At 37.9% G+C, this 21274-nt stretch overlaps 1 protein-coding gene across 1 annotated transcript; it reads right to left on the bottom strand.

Moving 5' to 3' along the window:
* Positions 1–1518: 1518 nt before the first annotated feature.
* On the bottom strand, positions 1519–20957 carry EREG (epiregulin). Its single transcript, XM_012745203.2, has 5 exons — positions 20657–20957; positions 8460–8546; positions 6778–6901; positions 5932–6081; positions 1519–4989 (listed from the first exon to the last, which is right to left on the bottom strand). The coding sequence occupies exons 1-5, from the start codon at positions 20706–20708 to the stop codon at positions 4908–4910; spliced, it is 495 nt and encodes a 164-aa protein (XP_012600657.2). The 5' UTR covers positions 20709–20957; the 3' UTR covers positions 1519–4907.
* Positions 20958–21274: the final 317 nt, after the last annotated feature.

Consider the following 21274-nt stretch of genomic DNA (forward strand, 5'->3'; position numbering starts at 1 on the left):
ATAAATGCTTGTTAGTTCCATTTGATCTAGAGTCCCATTTAAGTCAAGTGTTTATTTATTTATTTTCTGCTTCAATGATGTGTCCAGCTCTGACAGTAGGCTGTTGAAGTCCCCAGCAATTATAATGCTACTATTTATCTCTTTACTTAGATCAGGTAGAATTTGCTCTATCAATCTGGGAGCTCCTATGTTAGGTGAATGTGTATTTAGGATTGTTTTGTCTTCTTGTTGAATTGCTCCCTTTATCATTATATAATGATCATATTTGCCTTTCTTTACCATTGTGATTTAAAGTCAATATTATCTGATATGTGAATGGCTACATCTTTTCTCTTTGGTTTCCATTTCCATAGGATACTTTTTTCTATCCCTTCACTTTGAGTCTGTGTGAGTCCTTGCAGGTTAGATGTGTTTCCTGGAGACAACAGATACTTGTGTTGTGTTTTTTCATCCATTCAGCCAGCCTCTGTCTTGTGGGACTCAGGAAAAATCTAGGCTGGGAGTAATCAATACATAGATGGCAATTAAAGACATGAAATTATATAGAATGAAGTAGGGGATGGCTATGTAAACAGAAAATTTCCAAGATTGAGTTCTAGGGCACTCTGGTGTTCACAGGTCCAAGGCAGGGGAGGGGGAGATAGGGAGGAAGGTCCAGCAAGAGCCTGAGACATAGGTAGAAAACCAGGTGAGTGTGGTATCCTAGAATCTAAGAGAATAAAGTATTTCCCTGAACTCTCTGGGTTCTCAGACTTTGAACTGAGACAGACTGTTGGTTCTGTAAGATCCCCACGATTTTATTTTACAAGAATTTCTATGTGCCCTGAGAACACTCTAAATAGATCTGAGACTCACTCCTCAAGATGTTGCACTGCCTCTGACATGGCCAGACTGCAGTGCAAATAGGGGTCAGAAGACCTCATTTTTTTGTGTGACAACTTTCCTATTGTCACCAGTGGAACCCAAGACAAATTACTTTACCTGCCCATAAAGTGGTCATAGCCATTGCTCCCTGCCCTATCTGCAGGCTAATGAAGGACAAAAGCAACTAAGAGGTGGATAAAGTGTTCTGTACACTGTTGGAGCAGTGTACCAAGGAAGCCATCCACTGCTGTGACAGAGGTTCACAAAGGCCACTGTTGTCTACTCTGAAGGCCCAGAGAAGCCAGGCCTCTTAGCAGATGCCCAGGGAATCATGAGACCCAATTCTAGCTGGTGTATCGTTTTACAAGTTACTTCTCAATAGATATCTATTCTTTTTAGAAATACTCTTTTTAAATACCCTAAAATATTGTTTTAAAAGTACTGACACCTAGAATTTTATAATTAACGTGGCTCCATTCAAGAAATTCTTCACTATGGTAGATCATAAAATGTGATATATTTATAGAATGCTTTTCCAAATTAACACCATCGAGTCTTTATATCTACACATATTGTAGGCCTGTCACTGCTTTTAAGCCCTTTAATGTATTTTTGAGGAAAAAAATCAAAGATTAAAAAAAAAGAGAGACTATATTGCCAGATGTAGATTTTTAATATATGGTGCTCAATGCATTTTTATGTTTTAAATTTTTTTTCCAAATTCCACCAAAAAATAAATTAAAATTAACAACATCTTGTAAATTATCTATATTCACCTTCACTATCTTAAGGTACACAATTATCAAAGCTGATATTGAACACAAACAAATTGATACAATTCAGTACTCTGATAAAATTCATAGTCAAATAAGTTACGTTAAACTGCATGCAATACAACTTTATGTTCCATACCATCTTTAATATAAACTATACCAAATGGCTCTTCAAACTTAAAAAGTGCAATTACAGAGTGCAAACAAAGCAAAAAGGAAATACATTTAACATCAACAAGTTTGAATAACAGATATGTTTTAGATACAATTATTCTTTAGTTAAAACTTTTAAAATGTATTCTTAAAACACTGTTTATACAAGTTGTTACTCCCTCTTCTCTTGTATGAATAAGAATAGAAAAAAGTTAGAAAATATTGGGCAGCAAATTAAACACATTTTCTTTCAAAAGTCTGCAGAATGGATATTGGAGTAAAAATTACAAAATGGGTCAGATGCAGGTTTTTTTTTAACTGCATTATTGTATTCAACAGAAATTAGACACCAGAATCATGTATTTGCTGTATAAAAATTGATTTATCACCTGATGGCAGTTGAATTTAGTCAACTCTCTGAGAGACCATAAATTATGAACGTAAGTATTTAGGGTTGCTTTGGTTCTCATGCATTGAATATGCATAGTCCCTTCTAGAAATAGATATATGTGTAAAAAATAAGAAATCTGTGAAATAAGGAAGGTAGATTAAATATGAGCCAAAATCTTTTCATTGTCTATAGAATACATGAGCTGACACCAATAATTTTTTATGTTTAATCATTATTATACTCACTAAAACATCTAGTTTTGACTTATTTTCACTAATAAAAAAGAAATCTGGTTATCCTTTATGATGGAACATGCATTTATAAATAAAGATTTAACTTTTTCAGGGGTTAATTTTTAAAGTATTCTTAAAAGAAATACCCCAAACTATTTGCATCTACTTATTTAAGTAATATGAATTGAGATGCTCAAGATAAACCAAAATACCAAAGTCGAGATGCTACAATAAATCTTTTGTAAATGAAACAATTGGATTGAAGCTGAGTTCTTGGTGAGTCAATAAGTTTCTTTTAATAGCCAAGATAACTGCAAATAGGCAAACTTCCTTTATATCAACTAGATGTCAATAAATACAGTCATCCCTTATATCCACAAGGAACTGATTCCAGGATCCGCTTTCTGGGAACACTAAAATTAGGCATGGATGCTCAAGTCTCTCATATAAAGTGGCTTTGTATTTGCATATAACCCACGCACAACCTCCTGTATGCTTTATTTATAATACCTAATGTAAATGCATCGTAAATAATTATACTATATTTTTATTTGTATTATTTTTATTGGGTTTTTTTCAAATATTTTCCACCCATAGTTGGCTGAATCCACCAATGTGGGTCTTGTGGATGTGGAAGGCTGACTGTATGTATAAGATTTAGAATATGTCCTCACACAGCACATTTGACTTCAGCTCTATTAAATGGGAAACAGAAATATCCTTTTAGAACTCACTGATTTTTATTTTATTTTCCTTTATCTTGTTCTAAAGTTTTATAGATTGGTTAATAGAGCAACAAATGAGTGTAATTCTATGATCCATTGAGCTCGTGTATACATATGTGTTTGCATATGAATGTGTGTATGTATATTGTTTGTTTTGTCTGCTTGTTTTCCTAATAGTAAGGGCCAGCCAGGTTCAGGACTTTAGAGAGTTACGTGATCACACCAGGGTACACAACTCATGGATACACACGGAGGCAAGTCCTAGCACCTGGTACTTCAGAGGTCAGACGTGGCTTATTATCTCTTTATGGCCCTAGCACACGCCAGGAAAGAAGTGGAGGAAGAACAGATCCTCCCTGACCTGGTATGTGATCCAGAGACACTCTACCCAAAGGTTTAGCATTCAATGAAGCAGCCTCCCATGAAATCCAAGGTGGTGAAAGCAATGGCTCCTTATGCCATTGCCTAAAATACTCTTGTTAATCCACTGAGACCAATGGGCTCAGAGTACAGAAGAAACATTCGTCTCTTACAAAAACAAAAAAATAACAGAAAAGAAAAGGCCCCAGTTTCATTTCAGTCTCCATAGTAAGGTGTGGTTAAGTCTCTAAATTTTAAAAGCTTTCAAATGAGTTTTTCATTTGGAAAAACAGACTAGGATTTATTTCTCCTATTTTTCCCACTTCCTGTGTCAAGACGTAATTTTAAATATATAAATTTGAATTCTAGAAGAAGCTACTTACTGAGTTCTTTTTAAGTGAAAGCTCTCTTGAGTAGAAAACGAAACAACTGTATTTCCATCTTCTACAATATAGAGAGCTATTGTCTTATTATATTTTAAAATAATAACTAGTCTAGTCCATCAAGTTTTGGACTATGATTTTATCTTCTTTCCTAGAGCTTCAACAAAGCTCTAGAAAAGAAGCACAAATTTTAGCTTCAAGTGTGGATATTTTTCTCATTGTTGGAATACCAACAATTACCTCACATAAATGTTGCATTATACAAAAAGAGAAGCTATGAAATACCATTGCTTACAGAAAAGATGGCATAAAATTAAGTTTTTCAATTCATTTCGTGTAAGGAGGATCTGTCAGGTGAGTGACTGGTATCCGTAGGAGGTGTGTGTTTGCACAGGGGACTGTCTCTGCCCCTCCAGGCCGATAAACCCAGTTATAGCTGAGACGGTTGAAGAAACTATAGCCTCCCTGAACTTAGTTGGTTCAAATGTGTAGTGTTTAGCACAGGATCTATACTTGATTCTCCTGAATTCCAATTGCATTACTGTTTTAATACATGACAAAGTGGTGCCAACCAATATATCAGACCATGATATGGTTAAACCAATTATCATTAATGTAAAGAGTAGAAAAAAATATATGCATTTGAATATATGCATACAGGCTTACAGAAATCTGTCATTTGCTGACACTTCTTAAGCCATGACCTGGGCATCACTCACTCCTATGCACTGTGTAGCAGGAATATAAGCTTCGAAGCTTTTGATAAAGCATTTACCTCAGAAAATTATTTTTTACAAAAATATCAATTTTCTTTTAATATTAAATATTTTCTGCATATTATATATTAGCAAATAGTCTGTCAAAAATAAAACAAAAATAAAAAAACATTTTTCAAGTATATTAAAATTAAAAATACATGTTGTCGACCTGACACATGACCCAACATAAATATTATTAATAAAATAGGAATATTAACATGAAGCAGGCAGGCTGCGCATCTGTGCCCGTAAGATTGACAGTGCCCCTCAGACTTGTGACAGTGCTGGATCCCCTGAGGTCACCCTCTCATATTCGTTCTTTGGTTCTTTACTTTTTTGATTTCTGTACCTGGAAATATTCAGAAATGGAACTGTTAGCATTGCAGGTAACACTAATAACAAAGTATGTTAACAAAAAACCCCCAAATATATGGACGACAAAGGTACATTAGCATAGGGTTTCCAAAATGACAAAGGTCAACAGGTTTGGGTTGGACAAGTTAAAAAAATAATAATAATAAAAAATAAGGGAGTAAGGGGTGGTATTCTGTAGTCAAAAATTTTAGCAGAAAATAGTGAAATAGTTAAAAGACTTCTCCAAGGCATTAACATGATCATAAATATAAAGTTCCAGGAAGGCATGTGACCATATTTAAGCCTGGGTTTTATTTTTTGTTCTCTCTCTCTCTCTCTCTTTCTTCCTCCTCTCTTCCCTTTTCTTTTTCTTCCTTTTCCTCTTTCTTTCTCCTTTGCTACTAAGGAAATGACATTCAAATGTCACACGACATTACTACAATACATCTTTACCCATCGCACTGATATAATACTATCAGCAAGCAAAATTAAAATAATTAATATTTATTAGGCACTAATTAGGTGACCTACAATGCTCTAAGTGCTGTACATGCATTACTTATTCTAGCCTCACATTTGCCATTATTACTGTCATGCCCTCTCTTTATTTTTTCCTCAGTCTTCAGCTTCTGACAATATTGTATATAGGATGGGGTAAGACTGTTTTTGAGGACTGATAACAATAGGCATTTATAATTGGCAACTCATTTCTATGAGTCTATCTTAAATTTTAAGATCCCAAGCCTTTGAGGTTATTAATTTATAGGGCTGTGTTCTATGAAATTCAAAATTTCACCCAACAAATTAAATATTGGTTGCTAAGTGAAATATCATGTTTTATGGTTTACTTTTACATGTATTTATCATCTTCAATACTAAAAATAGCCCTGTAATTAATTTCTGTCTGTATTTTATAGAGGACAGAATACTGGCTTACCATCTGCAGAAATAGTACATGGAACCGGCGACTATGATGAGAAACAAGAAAATAAGAATCACAGTCAACGCCACATACTCTTTGCTCAAGGGTTGGTGGACGGTTAAAAAGAAGTGTTCACACCGGAGACCAGTATAACCCACTTCACACCTAAAGAGAAATACAAGAGAAAGATCAATTATTTTTTTAAAAAATCATGGTTATGAATCAGTTTCATAGGAACTAACTTCACTCTGTAAAGCAAGAAATCAACAACATTTGCTAGAAGTTGTAAAGACGAATTCAAAGACTGACACTTTAGAGTTGGGCCAGTGTTGGCAAAAGGGGTCCACGTAGCTCTTGGGCTATACCACGCTATTAAAATGATATTTTGGCTCAGCTGCCTGGATAGCTGATAATCTAGGATGCTGTTTTGTAAATTTTGTAGGTTTAAGATGCCTTTTGTCTAAATCAGTGTAATCAATTCATAAAAACAATGGCTGTGGAAGCCAATGGAAAGATGAGAAGCAGAGATGTTGTCACAGTAGGGGTGACAGGGAGGCATCTGAAGCCCTCCCCACTCTGTACCCACGAAGCATCTGTGCAATTTGAAAGCTCCTCTTTTGTTCCCTAATTTTAAAAAACTCAGTTAATAAAGTTTCTAATTATATATATATATATATATATATATATACACACACACACACACACATACATACATATATATATACTGCATCCTAACAGGTCATGGAAACATAGGGTAAATTCAAAATATAAAACAGAGAAAGAGAGGGAGAATGAGAGAGAGAGAGACAGAGAAGGAAATACACCTTTAAAAACTGCTTTCATTTATTTTTGGAATATTACCTGCAGTAATTTTCACTCATGTCCACCAGGTAGATACACTGTCCGTGCAGACAGTAGCCGTTCATGTCCGAGCTGCACTTTGTTATGGACACTTGAGCCACACGTGGATTATCTTCTGTCTGAACTGTGAAGGAAGTGGAAAGTTGAACATATTCTGTTGCCTTCTTGGAATCTTTAATCGCCCTTTCTCAACAGTAACCACTGAGCTATTTTGGTCAAGCAGGGCAGACACCAACCAGTCAAGGAGAATCTTCAGGCATAGGAAGTCATTATCATTCTCCCTAGACCAATAACAAACCCCTGAACCCAAGGAAAATGTCCAACAGACTAAACAAAACAAAACAATACTTGAAGATTTCGGTCTCAAAAGACAAACTTTAAGGACACAAAAGGCAAGTTTAACACATACACACATCATTATCTGTCCCAGTAGGTATCATTCACTTCCCCAAACAAAATTTGTCTAATTTTTTCAAGTCTCAAAACAATTCTGAAATTCATTACTCTCTCCCCAAATCGCAAACTGAAGCCATTATTAATTCAAAAGAGTTTAATTCCTATAACAGGTTTTTGCACCAGTGAGTCTTATTTCAGTGTGCGTTCATAAATTGTTGAGCTTACCATCAAAGAAATCAACCAAGGAACCCCAATATGTCTGACAATGAGACTTGAACATGGACTAGACAAACCCTAAGTTAGAAATGCTTCTATTAGGGCCTATAAACCAATAAAACAATGAAAAAGGAGCCTCAATAAATAGTGTTGCAGCCTACATGTAAAACTCAATGTAGAATGTTTTAGTTACTGTTACTAAAACATGAAGGATGTTTATTAAATTATTTTTTAAGTGTCTTAATGGTGATACTCTTGCCCAAATAACAAAAGAAGGAAAAAAGGGTGGTAGGGGAGGCTGCCCAAAGCTCCAGGGAGCCTGGTGGTGAGGGACAAGAGAGAAGGTAAAGTCATTGTGGAAAATGTCCTGTTTTCTCAAGGTGACCCTTGACTTAGTAGCTCAGCCTGAATATGAAGGCCCCCCTTAGACCACGTCCAGAATCTGCAGACCTTGAGGGAGAAATTGTGTTTTACTTGTCTTTTTATCTCTATGCCTGAGCATGGTGTTTGGCACATACTGAGTACTCTACAAATGTGTTTCTGAATGAACACTGGGACTGGAAAGAAAGGATGTCATTTGTTACTCTTACAAATAGTATGTGTGTGTGTGTGTGTGTGTGTGTTTATATGTGTGTGTGTATGTGTGCATATATATAGGGAGAGAGAGATAGAGGAAGAAAGAGAGGGAGGGAGGGAGAGAGAGAGAGAGGAATTCTACTGTGTACAGAGGTTTCCTGTTCTGTCTGGAATCCAGCCTGTTAGTGTGGGTTTTCTGATGATGGTTTTGCAGTAAATCTCCAGGGAATGGCCAAAGGGAATCTGATTTTCTTTGTTCTCTATCTCTTTAAGTTTAAATATGTATATATAATTAGATGTCTGGCTCTTCTTCCATCAGTTATACTTTTATACATTTTTTTCAGAACTCTAGTTCATAAGGTCATAAAAAATTAATACAGCAGCTATTCCTTTCCCCCTCTTTTTTCATTGCCACATATTTATAATTTCTGAGTTTGCATTTTTGTTTAAAAATGGGAATTCCTTTGATGCAACATGGACCATGCTAGGCTTACCTAAAGCTGTGCAGTTATCACTGGCTTCCCCTGGGATACACGATGGAATCACAGTTGTGCTGAGAACAGCTTGGAGAAGATGGAAAGCTGTTTATGGAAGAAAATCGAATATATAACTAGTGTTTCAAGGAAAGAAAGCTCAATCAAATTTCCACATAATGACAGTATTTATAAAGCTGTTTTAAATATTTCAAGGATTTAATCCATCAAACCATGAAAGAAAATAATTCATGGAAACAGGCATATAAATGAAATTAAATGAAACCTAGGTCTTCTGTCCAAGGGTAAAAGCCTTGGCATTATATTCATAGTTATAGAATTGATCTGCTCTAAACGTTTCACAACAACATTTTCAAAGACCTGTTTTTAAATTTAATTTCCTAATAAGCCTTCAGCTGGAGAATTTCCACTGTTTTACTCTATGATATGTCCAGCCAGGGTGATGCTGTAAGGTAGACCCATCACAGAAGAAGGCTTCAAATAAAAAATCAAGTTCTACTTATGATAACAACCAAATAGGAAATTCAACCTCAAAAACATTCATTGTTGATTTAAGTGCCTAAGTTACTCCTTGTGCTGTATTGCATGTGAAAATAGATTTTAATTTTCTTTTTTTTTTTTAGAAGTTGGGGGGTCTCACTCTGTGGCCCAGGCTGGCCTCAAATTTCTAGGCTCAAGCCATCCTCCTCCCACCTCAGCCTCCTGAGTAGCTCATACCACAGGCACAGATTTCAATTAATAAAATGTAATCTGAGTAAAATCAGAATATATGTTATCTAATATGAGAAGAGATGGACATGGCATATAAACCACATTAAGCCCTAGAATCAGTTTCTGTCAGCACAGGAAGAATCTGAACCAGCTGTCCATCACATAGTGAAAAGGTAAATACTGGAAGCAAGCATCAGAGTGACTCACGAAGTTTCTGAATTGTATAGACATCGTGATAAAAAGCCTTTTGATTGCATACGTGTGTACTTAAAAGCATTTAGCCTCTTCTGTTTATGCTTCAAGTGTTTGCACTTCAACCACTCTTTCTAGTCTATGTGAGTAACTTTTGTCATAAATATTAACGTTGGTGGTAACAATAGTTGCTACCAGCAGCAAACATTTCTCGGACATGCGCTGTGTGCCAGGTGTGGTCCTCTTTGCCTTATCTATATTGTGTATTTAATCCCCTCAGTGACTAGATGAGGATGATACTATTATTATCCCCACAAAACATATGAAAAAACTAAGGCATAAAGAGTTTAAATAGTGTGTGGTATGGTGGCTCACACCTGTAATCTCAGCATTTTGGACAGTGAGACCAGGAGTTCAAGATCAGCCTGGCAATATAGCTAGACCCCCATGTCTAAAAAAAAGAGTTTAAATAACTTTTCCCAAGGATACATGTTGTTAAATGACTACACGATAGAATTTGCAGATAAGCAATAATATTAGAGTATGAAGATGTCACACAGAACAAACTAGGATAACTGTAATTGAAGCTGAGTATTTAGCCCTGTTGGGAGGTAGCAAAATATGGTAGAAAAGCAATCTTGTGCGAAAAATTTGAACTATGTATTTTGGACAAATTAATTAACTTCTCTGGGTCTTAATTTTCCCTGTCTTAAAGAGTTTGGAGGAGAATGAAATGAAATAATATTTTTCTGAAATGCCTGACCAGAGACTCTTCAAAATGTTCCTTGATGCTCAACTTCTATTGCTAGATAGACTCTGTTTCAGCAGGGTATGTGGTAGTGCCCTCTAGTGGTTATAACAAGTATATAAATCTCCATAAATAGGCACTTATAAAAGATTATCTAATCTGTGTAATACAAGAATTTTATTTTTTTCTCAGAGAGGGCTTGTATCTGCTAAGCAAATTGCATATTCTTTAGGTTCTAAAACTAAATTACACATCAGCATAATAGTTTATATTTTCATATTTCCTACATGACACATAACAATCTTGGGAAGTAGTTATTAATCTCAAATAAATAACATCAGTGCATTTAAATTAAATGTCTTTTCCAAGATCACTTATCTTTTGACCACAGAAGAGAAGAGCTAAAAAAAATCTATCTTTTGACATCAAGCCACGTACTCTTTCAATGACTTGAAAATAATGTTTTCTTTAAGGGTTTCCCCACTCCATGTTTTTCCTAAAATATAAACGTTGCTTCAGTTATTATTATAGATTAAAAAATATTTTTCTTAAATGACAAAAAAATGGCTAAAGCCTAGATTTCATTGTCAGTTGAACAGAGATGAAATCTATTTTCCACATAACTTCTTATGGAGGATTAGCTGGACTCTCATCTAAGTTAATGTTGTTTTACATCTCAGTAATAATTTTGTCATACACTTTCACTATGGAAGAATTAAACAGTTTTCTCTTAATAAACTGGAATTCTAGTTACATTCTTGACACTCCCATTTCTCCATGCTTCCTCAACTAAGGAAAACTTTGGAGAGCACATTACTAATTCACCTATAGGGAACTGCTAGCCAGGAAAATTGCACACTGGAAGCTAGTTTCTCTATCCTTTGCAGAAACCAAAGCCTAGCTTTTCTGTTTACAGTTGCTTACAACTGCAAGCTGTAACTATAATTGAATCCAACTAATTGTTTTGGGGTGTTGCTTTCAGTCTTCCTTTTTATAAAGGATTTTAGTAGTTGTTAGTTTTTCCACTGTTGGAAACTTTGTTCCAGTTATTCAGGCCACAGGTGAAATGTTTGTCTTTGTTAATTAAAGAATGTTCAGCACAGGGTGTGCCTCCACGAAAGCTGGGCTCTCCTTACCGGTGACGCTCCCTTGGACACAGTCCGTAGTTCAAGACAGTTTCTGTGAGACTTGCTGCATTAATCCTGCAGCAGGATATTGTGCAGATGGAATTGTAAATACTTTTAAATGGGCCTTTCACATTAAAGTGTATACCTGCAGTTCCATCATGGATGGGTGTAGTCAAAAAACAGCAAAATTGGTTCTAAATCATGTGTCCATCTACCCAGCTCTATAAAGCAGTGGTTCTCAAGTGTCTCTCCAATATGCCTCTGCCCAAAACTCTTGCAAACTGGGCTAGAGGAGTGAGTGGGGGTGGACAGAAGTTTGAAAAATCCACCCACAGAGGACTACTATGTCCACCATCCATTCACCCTTAAGAATCACTACTCATTATTGTAAAGTCACACAGGGAAGGAATAAATGCTAAAGTCACATCCATATATTCCCTTAATCTTTCAGTATTTTTAATGCTCTTAACATTACTTGAACACAATCTTTTTATGATTCAGTTGCAAATATTATAATTGATCCTTGACAATGGATCCCTGCTAAGAAAGTAATTCACTATGATATTAAGTATTTTGGATAGTATCTGTGTCAAAAAATGTATCTGGTGGCAAGCTCTACATGGCTAACTGGGACACAGAGGAATTCAGTGCAAGGTGACATGGTCTAGATGACCTATAAACTCAAAACTGGCAGCTGAGACATCTATTTCAATATAGCTACAAAAATCAAAACGCATTCAGAGGCGTTCTCTGTCAAATTTCCAAATGGGTTTTCAGAATGTGTAGCTCACCTTTTCATCTCTCTATCTTCATTTTTTCAGAGGTTGTGTTTCAGTGAAATCTCAAGTGTGCAGCAGGAAGTGATGCCAGTGACTCACAGGATACAAATCGCCTCTTCCCTGTGAGTCAGGGCCGGGCCTGCACGCTTACACAACGCTGGGGCCTGCACGTGGGAGTGGCTGAGAGCCATCGCTGGAATGGGGATGGCGCTAGACGTTGTGGGCCTGGTGGTTACCCAATATCAGACAGAATGCCAGATGGAGAAACTGTTCTTCGCATTGCATAGAGTTTCTTTGGACCTTGCTCCCTAATGGTCCCACTGAGGGGCCTATCCAGAAGGAGGCCAGTGCAGAGGGGGCTGGGATTCCATGACTGGCTGACCAAGCCAAGTCAGCAAAATCAACTGCAAATCTCAGGATGAAATTATATTCCTCTGGAAAATGGTCAAGCAAATAAAAATGATCCCAAATAAAATGAGATGGGTTATAGAATGAAAAGAATGCACCTTATTTTCCCAATTTAAGCTTTTAGACTATTTAGACCAGAACAGCAAACTCTCGATGAATCATAGCATTTGCCCAGCCCAAACAGACAGCAAAATCTGCTTTGTTCACACTTTTGCTGTGGTCACACGCCAACCTACTCACAGACTGTTAGTTTTCTACCTTCTTCCACGGCAGTCTGTAATTTTAGGATTTGTCTGTTATGTAGTAGGCTTGTTATGTCTTGTGTACTTTCAAGGAGCAAATATGCCTTCATTGTTTTTGGATGTCTTTTTACTTTAAATTAAATTCCACTATTAGATATGGTCTTGCTTCATCTTGGTTAAAATAATTACAAACTCTTTATCACACCAAATACTGAAAAGACCTACTGTCAGCACTTTCTAGTAACAGCTTAATTTTCAGAGAATATATATATGTGTGTGTGTGTGTGTGTGCGTGTGTGTAGAAAACTAACCTTGCCTTCTACCAGGAATCATTCTATTCCTGCAATTTTTTAATGTTAACTTTATAACTAAGCTTCATTAAGTGCTAAACGTAAAAACTAACTATAGCTATTTGAAATTAAACATCATGAAACCAGAAGTTCGTATAATAATAGGTTAAAGGTAGTATTCCTTTTAATTTTGAATTTTAAAAGACATAGGATCTTCCTTGTCAAGTGGAAAAAAAGATTTACTATGCCATGTTTTCTAATTCACAGGCATTAAATCATATCCTCCAATTTGGGTAGTAATTTCATCCTTCAAAGTGCTCATGTATTTTAGTACTCATATATTTTACTCACATATTATCACACAATACTATACTTAAAGCTATTCAAATCAGGAATTACTGAGTTAAAATATAAGGAAATTGTCTATTTTATCCAAAAAATGAATTTAAAGATGTGTATCTTGTTCACAATAGAAGTATTTCCAGAATGCTGGATAGTGTATATCAACCCTTGTTAAGAAGGGTACAATTTAAATTAATCTGGGTGTTTTGGAATTGTGTGACTAAGAGCTCCAAAGGTGGAGCATACCTCCCTTAAAAGCCAAAGATTCATCTGGAGTATTATTTCAAATTTTCTATTGTAAATATTTTTTTCTCAAGATAACTTTACGTAACAGGAGCTTTTTATAACCTCTTCTACCTTCACTCCCTTCCGTCTGGCTTCTCACTCTACTCTTACATATCCAATTCAGAAATTTAGATTACTATTACATTATTGCTCCAAAAGAAAACTCTCCTAAAGGAAAAACAGTTTGGATTATGTATCTTTGCTATTGCCCTTCTTTTCAAATGGGCATATTGTGGCCTGAAACTTGGAATCTTTAATGGCATTTTTAGAAACATATTGAAGGACATGGCATTTTTAGAAGCATATATTGCTCGCTCTGTAGATGCCCACTGCCAAACATGAATTTGCAGAAGGATAAAGTGGTAATCAGTCAGCACAAAAAAAGAGAAGAATCTGAGTACATAAAAGGTAATTTTAAAAATCTTGACATTAATAACTTTTCATTCATAGAACCCACATAATACAGCTCACACATTGGAAGCAACTAAGGAATGTTACTTTACGACAATGTAGTTTATGAAAATATAGTTAGGCCGGGCACGGTGGCTCACGCCTGTAATCCTAGCATTCTGGAAGGCTGAGGTGGGTGGATTGCTCAAGGTCCAGGAGTTTGAAACCAGCCTTAGCAAGAGTGAGACTCCATCTCTACTATAAATATAAACAAATTAATTGGCCAACTAAAAATATATAGAAAAAAAATTAGCCGGGCATGGTGGCGCATGCCTGTAGTCCCAGCTTCTCAGGAGGCTGAGGCAGGAGGATCACTTGAGCCCAAGAGTTTGAGGTTGCTGTGAGCTAAGCTAACGCCATGGCACTCTAGCCTGGGCAACAGAGTGAGACTCTGAGAAAGAAAGGAAAGAAAGGAAAGAAAGGAAAGAAAGGAAGAAAGGAAGAAAGAAAGAAAGAAAAGAGAAAGAGAGAGAAAGAAAGAAAGAAAGAAAGAAAGAAAGAAAGAAAGAAAGAAAGAAAGAAAGAAAGAAAGAAAGAAAGAAAGAAAGAAAGAAAGAAAGAAAGAAAGAAAAGGAAAAAAAAATATAGTTGGCGTTAACATTGGTGACCTTGACTTCAAGGACTGGCACATTCGCATCCACAGTATGATACGAGGGTGGGAAGGGTTTAGTTATAACCTGATAAACAGAAAAGAAAGAGGATGGCAGCTCACACTACCCTTACTTTTAGTAAGTACACGTGTCAAATGATATTTATTCAATAAATATCTATTTGGAGTTGTCTGTGTGAAAGATATTGAATAAGATGCTGAAAGGAAAACACATGCAAAAGACTTTGTTCCTGCCCTAAATAGGCTTGATGGGGCTAGACACCTGGGAGTAGTTAGGACATGACAGAATTAACAGATGATGCCAAGTTTCTGGCCAGAAAACACCAAGGAGGATGGTGCCATTAAAAGAGTAGAAAACATAGCAGGACGGCAGGTTTGTGGTGGCATTCAGGCCTGAAGGCAAGAAGGGAGGACAAAAGGAGTGAACAAATTTTAAAATTCACATATTATTAGTATTATCTATCTATATTTCCAAGGCAGTTGGCAATGCAGATCTTGAGTTAAAGAATAAGAATGGAGTAGAAGAAGTCTATTTGAATGTCATATAAGGAGATATTACCATAAGAGGCATGGGGGCCACTCAAATGTTCCAAGAAAAATAGTGTGGAATGGAAAATCACAGAACTTTAGGAAATAGGTGGTAGGGAGTGGACAGAAGTGGCTAAGAAAAGAGAAAAAGAAATTGGAGAAAAAAGAAAGTTCAGTGTTGTGAAAGCCAAGAGAGTAGCGCTGTGAACGGACGGAGGCATGGAGTGGTCAGCGGCGCAGCGACTGAAGACAGTGTTCACGACCCCGTCATCGGTAAGATTCGTCATTATTTGATGCAGACGATGCTAAAATCAGCAAGAAAAATTGCTCAGCTGATTTTTTAAATACTAGAATTGGTTTTACATTTGTATCTGGCTCGTCATTAATATTAATTTCATTTGTCTTGATAACTCAAGCTCTGATTATTCCTACTGTGAATTATGAATGGCACCGTGTTAGAGCAATAACAGATACATTCAGTCAGTGGTTCTCAACCAGGGGCAATTTTGCCAACCAGGGATATTTGGCAATGTCCGGAGACTGTTTGGGTTGTCACAACTAGGGGGTGCTACTGACATCTAGTGGGTAGAGACCAGGGTTGCTACTTATTTGATCCCCCTGCAACTCAGTTTCCTTATCTCTGCAGAGACCAGGGAGAAAGGGTGGGGCAGAAGGTGAGATGGAGTTGGGATTAGATTTCTCTAAGTTTCTTTTCATTCTAAAACAATACTCCTCTTTCTCTCACTGGATATCCATTATTCAATCATATCACTCTCAGTAATAACTGTTTCTCTCTCTGAAACGCACACACACACACGCGTGCACGCGCAGATATACCTGGATTTCAGTAGGCATACCATCAGTGAAAACAAAATGTAGTAAGAGATAGAAATGTGAAAAAGAGGGAAAAAATTATTAGACTTTATCACAAACAATGGAATTAAATTTTCAAAAACTATTGCTTAACCTCAAAATATTTTGCTTCTCAAGCACATGTTTAAAGAACAGCTAGTTGAGTAAAAACATAGTGGTGAGAACTTGGAAGAAAGTATCAATCTGATCTTTTACCCAACAAATGATTGTTGAGTGCTAAATATAAGCCTCACACAACACAAATGTTAAGAGATAAGCACAGCCCCAGTAAAGAGAGGCAGGTTATATATACACTTAGTGTGGTGCCAAAAGGGCCACAGGACGCCAGGAATGGGAGAGATTGGGGGGTGGCAGGGGGCAGCAGGGCTTATCTGAGAAGACTTTCCTAAGGAAGCACTCTTTTCTTTTCTTATTTTTTTTTTCAGTCTTAAAGAATGAGAGAACTTTCACCAAAAGCAAAGAGTGATTTGGGAGCATCCACATGAATATCGAAACATGGAGCCTTGCATGCTGTTTTCCTCCTCTCTAAGCCTGTTTCCTCATTTGTAAAATGGGAACAATAATACCTTTTCTGTCTAAAAAGGCATTATCGTAAGAATCATGTTAGGCTTTTTGTAAGAAATCACTTTGATGATGATAATAGCTCTAATTTCAAAAGTGCTTTTTATTATTTTCTCTTATCATTATATCCATGAAATCCATACACAATAACCTGACATGATAGATATTGTGATCTCCATTTTACACATGAGAAAACTGAGGCTTAGACTAAATCTTTCTGAAAGTCTAAAATAAAAAACTGGGGCATGAAATCTGTGGTCCATACACTATGCCTCTTAATTCAAAACTATAAAGTCTGACATATGTGCGTGTGTGTGTGTGTGTGTGTGTGTATCAATCACTTTCATGTCTCAAATTTAAAGTTGAGAATTTTTGACCTAAGAAATTAGGGATTAACATTTTTTTCTGGACAATTATCAAATCACCCTGAGTAATACTAATATAAATAGTATCCTTATAAATTAAATCATTACTTTAACCTAGAATGCTACTAAACCTTTATCTGCCCTATAGTGAGACATCCGGAATTGCATAAACTGCATGGCCAGAGGACACAAGTCTGTCCCATTACTTCATTCTTTCAAAGGTTCCAGACTTGTCATACCAAGGTGATGGTTGCCAGGCTACTCCTCCCTGAGGATCCCCCTATTACAGTTTTGGGGCACCTTCCCATTGCATGCCAGTGGAATGTTCCCAGCAGCAGTTACAGCCACATTAATTAGACACTTTGCGTAGGCCTATATGCAAAGTGCAGACTGGGAGAAGAGGAAACCACACCTTAATTTACAGTCTCTTTGAAGAGGATTTCTTACTTGACATTTGCATTTCTTGAGTGACCATTAACCAGTAAATGGAAGATCATTGTGCAGAAATAGACAGAAAACATTCAAATTCAATTTTTCCAAATTGATTTATGTGAGTATTATACTTTTTCCTTTAACCAAGGAAATACATTTATTTTCTCACTGTCAATAGGAATGGGCTGTGGATTCCAACTTGGTCCCTTATGGATGCATTATTCAATGCAAAATAATATAAAAAGATGTGATTATCCTTTTCCTTGATTGTTTTATTTAATATACATCTCAGAAAATATAGAAATAAAGACCCCAGTCAAATGACTTCAATGTCTGATTTATAATAAAAGTCATAACCTAGGAACTGTATTGATTGAAAATTATGAATGTTAAGTAAAAATTTAACATATTTTAGCATAGCCTAAGAGAACAGTCACATGTTTTATGTGCTTGATTTTGCATAAAGAGACAGAAAGCCCATTTCTATACATGTGCCATCCCTAAAACAGCTTCTAAGCCCTGGGACAGTACCAGACTACTGGAATTTCTCTATTGGAAGCTATTATTTTCATTACGTTCCTGCTAACCCCAGGAGCCACTGGCTCCTTACTCATTGTTACAGAGTGACCCTGCCATTTACTATCTCTAAGTCCTTGTGTATTTGCCTTCACTGAGCCTTAGTTTCCTAGTTTGTCAAAACTAAGCTAAGCATATCTACCTCACACGGTTATTTGATGGTGTGTATAAAGCACCTAACACATAACATAGCTGCTACACTGGCATTTATCACTGCGTGTTCCCTTCCCACCTCCTGAATTTGAGTCCCAGTGCTGAACCAGACACCCCAATTACCCAAGCTGCTCAAGTAGCAAGATGATGCAGAAGGCAGCTAGGGCATCTGGGTCAAAATCCGGGCAGAAGAGACCTGTTATCATGGTTTTTGCCAAGATGTGTCATCTCACATTGTGTCAAGACTCAGGCAGCTCAGGGTCAACAGAGACCATGAAAGACAAGCCAATCATCTCACCGGGATCCTTGCTTCTCATATTTCCAAGAAAGAATATTTATTCTGCTTACTTCTTCTTGTGCAATGAAGTAAGGCTAAATTATCTTGGCGATGTCATTCAGTAACATGCTCAAATCCCATTTGGGCATGAATAAAAATGTTTGATGTTAGATAGAGAGCTCCTAAACATAACTGCAGAACTTGAGATAAAAATTTCTTCTCCTCTGGAACAATCATGAGATTAAAAAGGATAAGTTTGCTCTTAAGTTATAGATTATTTAGAAAAATGTTACCTAGCTTGGGGCATCTCGACTCTTTTATTTAATGTTCAGTAGGCTAAATGTGGTAGTAAACCCAGGTATCAATTCTCTGACTTTAGCACTCCTTTTCTGTGTGTAACTGGGTTATAGTTTACCAATCTATAAAACAAGAACATCAATATCAAAGACTCATAAACTTAAGAGTACTGCATATGTTAAGTGTGGAGGGTGTAATTTTTCCCCAGTCATAAATACATATAATTCCACAAAAAGCAATAATAAAATATATGCTGAAATTTAAAATAAATATCTCTTTCTTTTGAAGGACAGAGTTTGGGGAAAGCATTTCTAGGTAATCTTTTGTCTGGGGGAAAAAAAACACAATTTCAGAAATAACAGGTGGCCTTTCCTTTTTTTCAGGTGCTTTAGAATAAGACTATAGGACCTGCATACCTGAAGAGAGTACAGAGCTATGATGTAGAACTTCAAACAGGAACTTTCCTAGTGGCAGAGAAATATCCAAACAAACTGGGAAAACAGAAACTGACCTAACTCATTTGGAAATGGGCTTGGTGCCTGACGAAATAGGTGAACTATAATTAAGTAATGCAATAAGGAGGTAAGCACTTTCATGACAACAAAAACACACACAACACACACACACTAGTGGGTAGTAACCAGGTTATTCATAGCCCTTGCTGTCTCAAATTTGAATAGTCAATGAGATTCCCAGAACAGACACTTGCATTGTTCCCATGCAACCTTACAGGTGGTGGTGGGTAATGTGCTAAACTATTTTGACCTCTAGGTTAATTTCTAACTCTAGGAAGAACTGCCATCTTTCTAATCTTATTCTTCTCACAAAGACCTCAAAACACAAACAGCAATGCCACCTCATTTACGGAGAACCTTCTAGCAAGCCATTCTTAGCTCAGTTTCGGTAGAGAAACCACAGATTCAATTTTCACTTACGTTCCAGGGCTTGGATTTGTTAAGTTTCAACTATGCATAATATGTGTTTCATTAGCTCTCCCAACCCCTGAGATAAAGCATGTCGAAATATTAATTTAACTGTCACATCCTGCACAGGTAGAGTTAGTGTGCTGGGGGAAATTTGCTGCATGGCAACTCCGGGAAGAAGGTGAGACTGGTGGTAATTTTTAATTTCCTTATTAAAATATTCATATGCAACTTCAAACCCTTCTTGAAGTTTAAGAAACTAGGAAGAAGTGGGGTTTTTCTTTTTATTTTTTTAACCAGAAAGTCTTATAAAATGATTTCTCTTTTCTCTCTGCCCACAAGAACGAAATCATCTCAAATAGGAAGACTGGCATTAAACAACCTCGGTGATCACAGGCAGATGAAATAGAAATTAGCAGCAAGTGCAAAGCGCTTGCCCAGGAGGCTGCGCCGGCTACCGGGGGAAACAGGAGTGACAGGAGTCCGGGCCAAGGGCGACAGGTCCCCTCCAACAGCCTTTTAATTCTGTCCCCTCTGTCCCTGGCCCGGCTCGCACCAGCTCCTGGAGGTGGGGGCGCTTCGCCTGGCCAGCTTTTGGAAAACCGCGTGCAAGACAAACATCTCTTACGGCGGCTGTAGTCTCTCCACTCTCCACCCTCCAAACAGAAAGAAAAATAAAACACGAAACGTCAAATAGAGTGCGTTCCAGTCCTTTGAACTTCTAGTGTTGGCAAATTTTCAAAAAGAAAAAGCAAACGCTTCTTAACTTTTTATCTTGCCCGGTAAGGAGATGCATCAATTCATGCATAGCCTATATGCCAATAATCAATTTATCAGTGAGAGGCAATTCCACGCCGATGCCCCCAACACCCAACCTCCCCCGCCCCACAGCAGGGAAAGGCAGACTCACGGAATAAAAGACATTATTTAAACCTAGGAGACTCGAACCGCGCGGACAGCTCTGTGCTTGGCAAAGGACACATGCGCGGGACACGCGTTTGTCCCCTCTTGTGGGGGCGGGGACTCACCGAGGCAGAGCGGCAGCAGCGCGGGGCCCCGGCCGGCGCCGCGCGTCTCCATCCCCCCGGCGGCGGCGGGAGCGCGGGAGGCGGCGGGAGCGCGGGAGGCGGCGGGAGCGCACTCGACGGCCGGAAACGACGGGCCGTGCGCTGGCTGCGGCGGGAGCGCGGCGGAGAGCCTGGAGGAGCCGCGCGCCCCGCGTTCTCCTCGGGCGGCGGGTCTGTCAGGCAAGTGAGCCCGCCCGTCCCGCGCCGCGACCTTTATAGAGCGCGGGGAGAGGCCGCGCGGCCGAGGACTGACTAGCTAGCGGGGTGAGGTGCAAAGTCTCCAGAATTTCATCATCGGCCGGGGGAGTGGCCGGGGAGGACTGTCCGGATGTCATCCTCCGTCTCCAGAGCACCTGGGAGCAGTGGCTGAGGAATGAAAAACTGTCCTTCTGGTTGACCCGGGACAACTCCCCAAACTTTTCCATCTCCGGCTCACACTCATCGCCCAGGGGGAGGCGACCAGCGTGGACCGGGCGGGTCGGTTTGCTTTGTGGGGTCACCCGCCAGGTGGTGGGTGGCTTTAGTTGCTCCCGGTGACAGAAGTGACATCCATCAGCTCATCTCCTGTAACCCGAGCCA

This window comes from Microcebus murinus, chromosome 26, assembly GCF_040939455.1.
Source record: "Microcebus murinus isolate Inina chromosome 26, M.murinus_Inina_mat1.0, whole genome shotgun sequence".
Taxonomy (NCBI): Eukaryota; Metazoa; Chordata; class Mammalia; order Primates; family Cheirogaleidae; genus Microcebus; species Microcebus murinus.

Bases quoted from the DNA above. Each gene is read 5' to 3' on its own strand.
- EREG (XM_012745203.2), bottom strand. From the start codon at position 20,708: ATGGAGACGCGCGGCGCCGGCCGGGGCCCCGCGCTGCTGCCGCTCTGC. The intron at 8,547-20,656 runs GTGAGTCCCCGC...TTCCATAAACAG, and splicing joins GCTGCTGCCGCTCTGCCTCG to CTTTCCATCTTCTCCAAGCT. The intron at 6,902-8,459 runs GTAAGCCTAGCA...CTTCCTTCACAG, and splicing joins TGATAACTGCACAGCTTTAG to TTCAGACAGAAGATAATCCA.